This window comes from Piliocolobus tephrosceles, chromosome 18 (genome assembly GCF_002776525.5).
Source record: "Piliocolobus tephrosceles isolate RC106 chromosome 18, ASM277652v3, whole genome shotgun sequence".
Lineage (NCBI taxonomy): Eukaryota > Metazoa > Chordata > Mammalia > Primates > Cercopithecidae > Piliocolobus > Piliocolobus tephrosceles.
Window position 1 is genome coordinate 20,921,190 of NC_045451.1, and position 11,992 is coordinate 20,933,181.

Genomic DNA, 11,992 nt, shown 5'->3' on the forward strand with positions numbered 1-11,992 from the left:
ACCAAGCTACTGCTTTCTTGTGTATTTCTAGTCAATATATGTATAAACAAGCATATTAGATTATTTTCTCCTCCTCCTCCTCCTCCTCCTTCTTTGCCTTTAAAAGTCATCACATGGGCTGTGCGTGGTGGCTCATGCCTGTAATCCCAGCACTTTGGGAGGCCGAGGCGGGCGGGTCACGAGGTCAGGAGATCGAGACCATCCTGGTTAACACGGTGAAACCCCATCTGTACTAAACATACAAAAAACTAACCGGGTGAAGTGGCGGGTGCCTGTAGTCCCAGCCACTCAGGAGGCTGAGGCAGGAGAATGCCGTGAACCTGGGAGGCGGAGCTTGCAGTGAGCCGAGATTGTGCCACTGAACTCTAGCCTGGGCGACAGAGCGAGACTCCCTCTTTTTCATAAAAAAAAAAAAAAGTGATCACATTGATCGGGCACAGTTGGCTCACACCTGTAATCCCAGCACTTTGGGAGGCTGAGGCGGGCAGATCATGAGGTCAGGAGATCGAGACCATCCTGGCTAACATGGAAGCCCTGTCTCTACTAAAAATACAAAAAATAAGCTGGGCATTGTGGCGGGCACCTGTAGTCCCAGCTACTTAGGAGGCTGAGGCAGGAAAATGGGGTGAACCTGGGAGGTGAAGCTTGCAGTGACCCAAGATCATGCCACTGCACTCCAGCTTGGGTGACAGAGCGAGACTCTGTCTCAAAAAAAAAAAAAAAAAAAAAAGTGAAAAAGTGATCACATTCCCTGAACTCTTATACATTGTTTATTTCATTTAATGTATCCTGGAGATTATTCCATATCAGTGCATTTTTTAATTCCATTATCAGTGTCTTTTTTTTTTGTTTTGTTTTGAGACAGGGTCTTGCTCTGTTGCCCATACTGGAGTGCAGTGGTGCAATCACGGCTCGTTGCAGCTTCAACTTCCCAGGCTCAAGCCATTTTCCTGCCTCAGCCTCCTGAATAACTGGGACTACAGGCATGCACCACACCGGCTAATTTTTGTACTTTTTGTAGAGATGGGGTTTCACCATGTTGCCCAGGTGGATCTTGAACTCCTGGGCTCAGGTGATCCACCCACCTTGGCCTCCCAAAGTGCTGGGATTACACACAGGAGCCACCATGCCTGGCCTGTGTCATTCTTTTAAATGTACATTGTTGTTAACAAGAAAAAAAGATTCCATTCTTTAGATATACAATAACCACATTTCTATTGATGGACATTTAGCTTTTGCTGTCACAGTTAACGTGGCAGTGAATTTAGTAGGGGCTCATTAAATGTTTGCCTCCTTGCTTCTATTTTTAAAATTAGCTTTAAAAAGGCGTATTTTGTATATCATATATAATTCACCATTTCTAATTGTTAAATGTAATGATTTGTTTTTAAAAGCAAATCTACTAGGTTGGGCAATCATCACCATAGACTGGTTTTAGGACATTGTCATCACCCCCAAAAGATCCTTCAAGCACATTTATTATTAGCATTCTCCCTACTGCCCTCACCTCCAGCCACTGATCTACTTTCTGTCTTTATAGTTTCTATTGGACAGTTAATTCCATTTATTGCATGGTCTCTTGTGTATGGCTTCTTTCACTAAGCATACTGAGAATGTTTTTGAAGTTCGTCTACGTCATACCATGTATCTGTAATTTTGTGTTTTTTGTTTTTTTGTTTTGAGAAGGAGCTTCGCTCTGTCACCCAAGCTGGAATGCAATGGTGCGATCTTGGCTCTCTGCAACCTCTGCCTCCTGGGTTCAAGAAATTATCTTGCCTTGGCCTCCCCAGTGACTGAGATTATATGCACCTGACACCATGTCCAGCTAATTTTTGTATTTTTTAGTAGAGACAGATTTCACCATGTTGGCCAGGCTGGTCTCCAACTCCCGACCTCAGGTGATCTGCCTGCCTCAGCCTCCCAAAGTGCTGGGATAACAGGTGTGAGCCACACCCCGCCGTATCCATAGTTTGTTCTTTGTTATTGCTCAGTGGTATTCCATTACATGGCTATGCCACATTTTGTCTACCCATTCACTAGTTGCAGTGTTAGGTTATTTCCAATAGATACTTAGGTTGTTTCTGATTTTCGGCTATTATGAATAACCCTGCTAAGAACATTTGTGTGCGAGTCTTTGTGTGAATATACATTTTCATTTCTCCTGGGAAGATAACTCAGAGTGGAATTGCTGGGTCATTTGGTAAATTTATGTCTAACTTTGAAACCCATTTCCCACTTAGGGAAAAAAAAAGGGCAGCTTGTTGCCAGCACTCAATTTTACATAAACAGGCTCTTTGAGGCTGAAACAAATTTGGCTGATTTTCAATGTGAAAATAAAATACAAAAACTGTTTTCGGAGTTATTTCTAAACAGAAGTTATCTCTAATTCTAATGTGACAGAAATGTATATGATGTTACATCAGGATTAGAGACAACAGTATTCTTGGGGCAAATGGGAAATGGGTTAAGAAACTGCCAAAGTGTTTTCCAAAATGTCTGTACCACTTTTCCATTCCCACCGGCAATGAATGAGCGTTCTTGCTCTTTTCCACATCCTCACCGATATTCCACTCCAGCAAATCTGGACTCATGTTTCAGCTCTGCCACTTGCAGGCTGTGAGAAGTTATGCTACTTACACCAACCTTTAGAAGTGACTGAAGCTTCCAAGTCATTAGCTGGGAAATAGCAAAGAACACCCACCAGACAAGTTCACTGTGAAGATGAAATACGATCGTGTCTGTGAAGTGCTCAGCCTTGGGGCTGACACACAGTAGGCTCCCGAAATGTGTTAAGTGTCTCTCCCCACATGCTCTGCCATCCTCCCTAGGCAATTTACAGAACTCATCTTTGAATAAGGTTCCCTAACTAACACGGCTCTGGGTATTAGGTGGTGGCAATCACCTAATTTGCAAGATGGCAAATTCAGGAAGACAATTGCCATTGGATTAGGCTGGGTAATCAGAACTAATCCCTCCTGTCCCCACTGAGTAGGCGCCCTAACTGCTGGCCTTCCTGCCAGCTCCACAAGAGCTGGTTACCCGTGGTCTGCTTGTGAGCTATGACCTCTTCCCTGATCCTTTCTGCTGACAGCAGGCTTTCTGGTGACAGCAGCCATGCGACTTGCTGGCTATTGAGGGTGGGGGAAGAGGGATGCAGACTGGTTGGGGGAAGGGGGTTGCAGATTAGTCAAAATAAAACTTGACATCACTTGAGTGTTTTAAATGTTCAAATAACGCTCCTATAGCCTTTGTTCTCCACCAGTTTGAGATAAATACATTATTTTTATAATCTTGCCAATGTTAAACCCAAAGCCACTGGCAGCAGCTAACACTTACATAGTGCATACTTTATATACTATTCAGAACAGCATTACATAGACTAACTCAAATTCCATAATGGTCAAATGAATAGATGCTGCTATTACATTCGTTTTATAGAAGAAGTGACTGAGGCAGACTGATGATCAGTTAGTGAGTGGCAGAGCGGAGGTTTGAGCCTAGGGAGCTGGTGCAGGAGTCCACATCCTGCAACATGATGTTACTCTGCTACCTGTCAAGGGTCCTGCCCATTTTACAGTAGCTATTAAAATGTGATATGTGGGCCAGGTGTGGTGGCTCATGCCTGTAATCCCAGCTGCTCAGGAGGCTGAGGGAGGAATCGCGTGAACCCAGGAGGCAGAGAACGCAGTGAGCTGAGATTGTGCCATTGCTCTCTAGCCTGGGTGACATAGTGAGACTCTCTCTCAATCAATCAATCAATCAATCAATCAATCAATTCAAATACAAATAAAAAGAAAGAAACTTGCCATGACCCACTGTTTAGGGCAAATCTCTCTCAAACCTTTTTTTCTCTGCTCTCCCACCACCACAATGACAATCATCAACACAGAGGAAGAAGAAGACTTCTGTGACCAAAGTCGTGGTGGGTTTGCCCCATACGCCAAGCTGCAGACACCGGTGGCATGTTCTTGGATTCAGTTCCGACACTTTCTACCTGAAGATAGTGTCAGATCCCACAGGTTGTGGGCCCAGTCCCCAAGGCTACTCCTCATCCATGCCCCGAACCCCCGGACAACCAGCTGCGAGTCAAGGCTTCCGGAACTTCTGACTGACTGGCTTCAAGTTGGGGTTCCCATGAGCACCCCTTGGGGTTAATTTGCTAGAGTAGCTCACAGAACTCAGGGAAACACTTACTGTTACTGGTTTATTACAAAGGTTATTTTAAGGATATAAATAAACAACCAGATGCGGAGATCCATAGGGCGATTTGCAGGAGCTTCGGTCCCCATGGAGTTGGGATGCGCCATCCTCGCAGCGTGTGGATGAGTTCTTCACCTCCTGTCAGCCTCCACGTGTTCAGCTGTCTGGAAGCTCCCCAGACCCTGTCCTTTTGGGCTTTTACGGAGGCTTCGCTACATAGGCATGATTGAGAACCATGTAGAAATGTGATTGGACAAAAAGCACCTGATTTGAACCCAGCAAGCCTGTCTGTTCAGACTTTTCTTGGCATTCTTTTCTCTGTGTGGCTTTCTTTCCCCTAGGGTACGGGGCAGGAATGAGGGTCTTTTGGAATGAGGGCTTTTGACCACAATCAGAGTCCTGCCTTGGACAGGTAAAAGGAGGATAGAAGGTCAGAAAGAGAGGGAGAGATTCTGTTTCCCGAGGCCAGAAGTGCCCCAACATTATAAAAAGGACTATGGGAGTTAGGATCCAGGAACTGTGGATGGAAACCAATAAATATATAGATAGATAATATCCTAACACCTTAACCACACGGCAAAAAAAAAGAGGCAAATCCAGCATTCCTTCCAATGAACACATTGTTTTTCCAAGGTCATCTGTGACGCCTACCACAAACTCCTCCACTAATCCCAATAATTCAATATTGATTGTTCATCTCTAGCAGAGAATGATACATCCGTTATCAAGGGTTCTCACCTTCAGAGAAGCCACGAAACACGAGCCACAGCCTGACTTAACTGTCCTTTTCCTCTCCAGAGTACAGTCAGCGCTCTGTGGCTGAGGTATGTGGTCACTAAACTGACTATGTGAGTCAAATAGTGTGTGTTTGTCAGTATTTTCACATGTGGGACAACACTGTCAGGAAGTCGTCACCTGGGGAGGAGTCACGGATGACACAGAAGCTCCTCAACGTCAGCCCAGCTCTTGACAGCTGGATTTATCCTTTCCTCCTTCTCCATCCATAGCAGTGATCTCCAGGAATGAGAACGGAAGATCATGTCCTGTAAATTACTATTACAGGTGAGAATTATACCCAGAGACATTTTTACATATTAGTTGGTATACCACTTTAAAAAAGAATTACTGTGGTAACCCACAGCAGAAAAGGAAACTGATGAAACAAGTGAACTCTTTCCTTATACTACACTGATTATCATTATGAAAACTAATTATGTAACAGATTTTCACAAGGCAATTGACATACGTATCCTCAGACTATTATCATTCCCTCCTTTTACAGATGAGAAGGTAGGCTCAATGCCTTGCCTTATAATTGGCAGAGCTGGACGTAGATGTGTTTCTGGCAGGTGGCAAAGCCTGCATTGTGTTCACAGTTCTATGGGGCCTCCTGGTCAGGAGGGTGTTTTCTTGCTGTGAGAGCTGCCCTGTCCCCCACTGTCCGCCTCCATTTGAGTAACTTCCCTAGGAATGTGAAGAGTGGGGTAGTCATCCCTCTCTCTACAGGTGCTTCTAAAAAGCATTGCTGATTTGCCACAAAAAGGAATAAAGTACTGATACAGGCGACAACATGGTCAAACCTCAAAAACGTTGTGTTAAGTGAAAGCTTCTATTTACATAAAATGTCCAGCATAGGCCAGGCTCTGTGTCTTCTGCCTATAATCCCAGCATTTTGGGAAGTCAAGTGGGAGGATTGCTTGAGCCCAGGCATTCAAGACTAGCCTGGGCAATGTAGTGAGACCCTGTCTCTAAAAAAAAAATCCTTAATAGACAAATACATGCAGACAGAAAGTAGATTAGTGATTGCCTCTGGCTGTATGTGTCGTGGGGGTGGGGGGTGGAAATGGGGAGATGAGGAGGTAAAAGGGGTGTAGGAATTCTTTCTAGGGTAATGAGAATGTTCTAAAATGGATTGTGGTGATGGTGGCACAATTCTGAATATAGTGAAAGCAATTGAATTGTACACCTTAAATGAGTAAATTGTGTATGGTATGGTAATTATATCTCATTAAAGCTGTAAAAGAGCTGGGCATGGAGGCTCAAGCCTCTAGTTCCAGCTACTCAGAAGGCGGAGGTGGGGGGATGGCTTGAGCCCAGGAGTTCAAGACCAGCCTTGGGCTGGTGTTACATCTGGTTTTTAAAAAATACCAATTGATATCAATTCCTCAACCACCAAACGTACTTGTAACCTAATCTGGAATGGAGGTATCTATTTGCTATCTAGCAGATGAATTTTCTTCCTGTGCTGTGCAACTAATTTGCCAACGATGCTGAGAGGGGTTTACTATGCTCTGAAACACCACACATATTAACTGGAGCCCCATGTCATCCAGTCTCTGCACAGCTAAGTTTAAGAAATTCTATAACCAAAAATAATTGGAAATGTAAGTCATTTGTTAAATAATGTCAAAAGGACCCAATCACAACCACAATGCATAGTTTCTGAAAAATCTTCAGTTCAGCCTCTCTTGCTCAGTCTTCCACACCTGTCCCAGCAGGTATGTCTCTCAAACCTCCCTCCCATCTCATGTGTTCTGTCCCACACCCAAGCAGTTTTCTCTCTTTTTGATGCTACCATATCACTTCTTCAACCTTATGGCTTTTTCTACCCATCATGTGAATTAATTGAACTTCAGGTTTAAGCACGAAGTTGCTTCCTGCACACACTCTCCCTGAGGAAGGGAAGGTAGTGTATTCCCCTACATTAATTTATGTAACCCTGATATTTATAGAGTGTAGGTGCTTTATGGAGGGGCAGTTTGGGAACACTTTTTGGGAAATACAGTTCCCACCATATTTCTAAACAGAACATCTTGAGATGAAGGAAATACTGTGGGAACTTCTAAAGCAGCAGGAGTGATCTCAAAAGAATGCACTAGAGGCATTTGTAAGCAGAATGCTCCAAGGGTAGCATCCACCAAGCAAGGGGGGCCTCATGGGCCAAGATCTGTTCTTCACACAAGGCCCTGAGCCCAGAAGGGTGCCGTCTTTTTATTATTTCTTTTGAGGTGGAGTCTCGCTTTGTCGCCCAGGCTGGAGTTCAGTGGCGCCGTCTCGGCTCACTGCAACCTCCGCCTCCCAGGTCCCGGTTCAAGCAATTCTCCTGCCTCAGCCTCCTGAGTTGCTGGGATTACAGGAATGAGCCACCATGCCCAGCTAATTTTTGTATTTTGAGACAGGGTTTCACCGCGTTGGCCAGGATGGTCTTGAACTCCTGACCTTGTGATCTGCCCGCCTCAGCCTCCCAAAGTGCTGGGATTACAGGCATGAGCCACCACGCCGGGCTGGGTGCTGTCTTTGGTTTAATGCTCTGATGTCACCATCTTAAAATCCTTAATCCTGTTTGCACAAAGAACCCCTCATTTTCGTCTTGAGCCGGGCCCTGCAAATTATGTTGCTCATCCTGCTATTGCGGCAAGGGTCCTCAAACATCACTGGCCCTGCACTCCCTCCTTCTCCCTCTACTCACTTCTGCTCATCAGGAGGTTTTAGGTGTTGGTGAGACCTTGAACTGTCCTCAGGGAACTTGTCTCTGACAACTCGCCTCTCAGGGTATCTGAGACATTCTGGAAAAGTGGGAAGAAATAGGGAGGAAATATTTCTAAATGGGTAAGAAGCTGCTACCGACACTCATATGGAAAGGGGCGTCCCCTTTGGCAATACAGCTGTGGCTGCTTTAATTTGGCCTCTCCTACCCAGAGCTTAGCTCAGGCGTCTGTTTTGGGGCACTCAGCATCCCTGGATTCAGCATTTGCAGTCGCTAGCTGCCCCTTCCCTGTTCAGGCTAACCACACTGCACTGTGGTTCTTTTCTTTCTCTGAGCTCTGTGGCGTGGGAGAACAGCCACCATTGTGAAGAAGTGGACGCTACTGTGTAGACAGAGCTAAATGCCCTTTCGAAGCTTGGGGCTCCACAAAGGAGAGGTCTGGCCAAGTAGAGCCAGCTTGTATCTGCCGGCAGCGTGGAAAGGAAAGCGTTCTCTGGATTCAGACCAACCTGCGCCCTCAGGGCTGGCTCATATCTGTGCAAGCTGTGCCCTGCAAAGCTCCAGTGGTGTCTTACACTGTCAGGCTGTCAGCCTGCACAGCCCTGAAGGACAGCCGCAAGGCAGCTGCTGCTTGAGCTGTGTGATCTTGAGCAAGTTGTTGAACCTCTCTGAGTCTCAGGTTCTGCATCTGTAAAATGTAGGAGACATTAGTAACTATCCTTTAAGTAGCTTCAAAGAGATTAAGTGAGATAATATATCTGGTGACTAAGCAAGTGTTTAGTGCTTGCCTTCCCCTGGGGCACCCATCTGGTGCTCAGAAGGAGCAGTGGTATCCTGATTTCAAAATATCTCCTACCTGGACATCATTTCAACAGAACCAACCTGTTTTTTGGAGGCAAAGAGACACACACGCTTTTTGGAGCACAGTATGAAAAGACTTTAAGAAGAGAAAGGAATGAGAATGAGAGGAGGCGGCACTAACCGTAGGCTCATGGGATGCTTCCCTCTCTATTGGAGCTCTGGCTGCCCTGGGATCTGCCTAGGACAATAGGATTCATGGTTCTCAATCAGGGTACCCCCCACCCCCCTGCAGTGTCTGCAGACTTTTTGACTGTCATGCATGGAGGGGTGGGGGTGCTATTGTCATCTGGTGGGTAGAGGCCAGGGATGCAGCTAAATGTCCTGCAATGCACAGGACATCCCCGAAACACAGAAGGATCCAGCCCACCTACCAGCAGCACCACGGCCTGGAAAGGCTGCCCAGACCTTCAGTCTGTCCACCAGCCAGCGTACAATGAGCTGCCAGGGCGGCACCCTGTGGTTTCTGGAATTCCTAAGAAGGCCAGAGAAATCCCAGAACACATGGTGATGTCGGGGATTTTTTTTTTTTTCAGATTCATGTGGCATGAAAGGATGACAGACTCCGAAGGGCCCCAGAGGTCCCCGCTGTGTTTTTTGTCTACATTGCTTTCCCAGAAGGTTCCTGAGAAGTCAGACGCTGTGCTTCGCTGCATAATATCTGGTAACCATCACTAGACTAGTTAATCATCCTCTAAAATCTCCCTGCATACCAGGTTTCTTGGCTCACAAAGGCATTACTAAAACATCATTTGGGAAAATTACCTTGGAAATGTTTTTTTTCTGTGTAATCACTGAAGCAACTCCATCCTCTATTATTTGTTTCTAAAAGATTTCTTTGAGTGACTTCCTGGACACAATTCAGTGATCTTCACTTCACCTTGTGGTTCTGGGTTAGGCAGCTCTCACACTGGTTATTTTTTTTCAGATAATCCACTCTTAATTTTCTTTCTTTCTTGGGTGTCCTTAACCATAGCTTAAATTCATGGGGCACAGAGGAATGGCATGAATAACTTCTTTTCAGTAAATTGATGGAACTCCTCTATTATTCTTTAATTTTTTTTTTGGAGATGGAGTCTCTGTCACCCAGGCTGGAGTACAGTGGCATGATCTTCGCTCACTGCCACCCCCGCCTCCTGGGTTCAAGCGATTCTCCCACCTCAGCCTCCTGAGTAGTTGGGACTACAGGCACCCGCCACCGCACCTGGCTAATTTTTTATTTTTATTTTTATTGTGTTTTTTTGAGACAGAGTCTTGCTCTATTGCCAGGCTGGAGTGCGATGGCACGATCTCGGCTCACTGCAACCTCTGCCTCCGGGTTTCAAGTGATTCTCCCACCTCAGTTTCCCAAGGAGCTGAGATTATAGGTGCCCGCCACTACACCCGGCTAATTTTTGTATTTTAGTAGTAATGGGGTTTCACTATGTTGGTCAGGCTGGTCTTGAACTCCTGACCTCAGGTGATCTGCCCACCTCGGCCTCCCAAAGTGCTAGGATTACAGGTGTGAGCCACTACGCCCGGCTTGCCTGGCTAATTTTTATATTTTTAATAGAGATGGGGTTTCACCATGTTGGCCAGGATGGTCTCGATCTCTTGACCTCATGATCTGTCTGCCTTGGCCTCCCAAAGTGCTGGAATTACAGGCATGAGCCACTGTGCCTGGCCCTAATTGATATCTTAAAACTGGTTAAATTAGTCTCTCCTCTGCACACCTTCTTCAGGGAGGTGAAAATCTTAAAACGGAGGCAATGGGTGACCAGTGGAGAAAAAGCAGGGAACGGAGATTCCCCCTGAATTGGAGAATAAAGAACTCAGAATTGATCAAGTATGGGTACTCCCAGCGGTCAAAGGATTTATCATTCAAACAACATAACATAAAACAATTGGGTAGGGAACAATTGTACCTCATGGGTGGTTCTCTTTTCTTTTTTGGATTATGTCTCTACCCTTGAAAACATGAAGGTTCCAATGGTGTTTCTTGAGGGCAGACAGAAAACTCTTCTCCCCGTTTCGTTTTTTTTTTTTTTTTTTTTGAGACAGGGTCTCTCTTGCTCTGTTGCCCAGGCTGGAGTGCAGTGGCACAATCTCAGCTGACTGCAACCTCTGCCTCCCAGGTTCAAGTGATTCTCGTGTCTCAGCCTCCTGAGTGGCTGGGCTTCCAGATGCATACCACCATGCCCGGCTCATTTTTGTATTTTTAGTAGAGATGGGGTTTCGCTATGCTTGCCAGGTTGGTCTCTGATCCTGTTTTTCTAAGTCCAGATAGGAGAGGGGTGAGCCTCAGCAATGGCTGCCTTTCGCTAGCAGAAGTCGTCATAAAACCTCGATTTCAGCCTGGAGCTGCAGTGTAGAACTGTGCGCTCAGCCTCTCCAAGCCCAGGCTTCTGTCTCTGTGATGGTCCGTCGTCATTCAGACAGACAGAATGGTGCAGGCTGACCTTGAGTCTTCAGAGCAGAGCCTTCGTGTGTTTGGACACGCCCTGAACTTGGCTGTGGTCCCCTCGCCCAGATACTTCTGAAATGTTTAGGAGGTGGCTCTCAATATGTGACCCACAGTAGGTTCCAAAAACAAGGGGAGGACTTTCAGGTAAGATTTCCAGCAAGTGGCAGGAGAAAAGAGAACCACCCACAAGATACCAGATACCACTTTCCTATGCAAGTCTCATTTCTGGCTGATTGTTCAGATCTATACTGCACAGGGGAAAAAAACAGTCAGCCATTAAGAAACTGGGGGAAATCAATCAGCCCTCATCATCCTGAATGAAAAACTGGAATCCAAGAGATCAGAATGAGTTCCCAGGCCCAGCTCATGAATATTTTATGTATTTTCTTCAAAACAGCCACATACCCACAAAAAGGAGGAATTAACTGCTTCCTATAAAGGAGTGTGATGAAACAGTGTTAAAGGGGGACACAGGACTGATAAGAACAGGCAGAAATGAATTATGATCAGAAATCCCTTGATAGTTTTTCAGGGAAGCCCATTTTTTGGTGTCTTTTTATAGGCAAATGCCCGTAAGAGACTCAGCCACGCGGCTGCTGGAGGACTTATCCTTGCATGCAGGTCTATCTGTTCCAAGCCCCAGGGTCACTACTCAGGCATTTACCTGAAGGAGAAGGCAAGGAGGAAAAATCCACAGTTGCCAAAAAAAGCACATTCATGGCATGAGCACAGCGGCAGCCTAGCTGGGAGACACAGAGAGGGAGGGAGGGAGGAGGACTCAGCATTTTCAGGTCCTGCTCACGGTGCAGGTGCAGTTCTAATGGAGTTTTTCTTCCCTCTGTACTTCTTTTGTCTTTCCTCTTTCTATGGAGTTTGTCCTTCTTTCCTTCCCTTCCTTCCCTCCCCTCCCTCCCCCCCTCCTTTCTTTCTTTCTCTCTCTTTCCTTCCTTCCTTCCTTCCTTCCTTCCTTCCTTCCTTCCTTCCTTCCTTCCTTCCTTCCTTCC

General features: G+C 45.9%; 1 protein-coding gene across 1 annotated transcript in view; it reads left to right on the top strand.

The window, feature by feature from the left end:
* The first annotated feature begins 5,126 nt into the window (after nt 1–5,126).
* The window catches only part of ALPK2 (alpha kinase 2), a 133,376-nt gene continuing 126,510 nt past the window's right edge, over nt 5,127–11,992 (top strand). The window contains exons 1-2 of the mRNA XM_023218343.2: nt 5,127–5,262; nt 9,082–9,209. Coding sequence (XP_023074111.2) covers nt 9,086–9,209 — 124 coding nt within the window. The 5' untranslated portion in view covers nt 5,127–5,262; nt 9,082–9,085. The remainder of the gene's footprint in view (nt 5,263–9,081; nt 9,210–11,992) is intronic.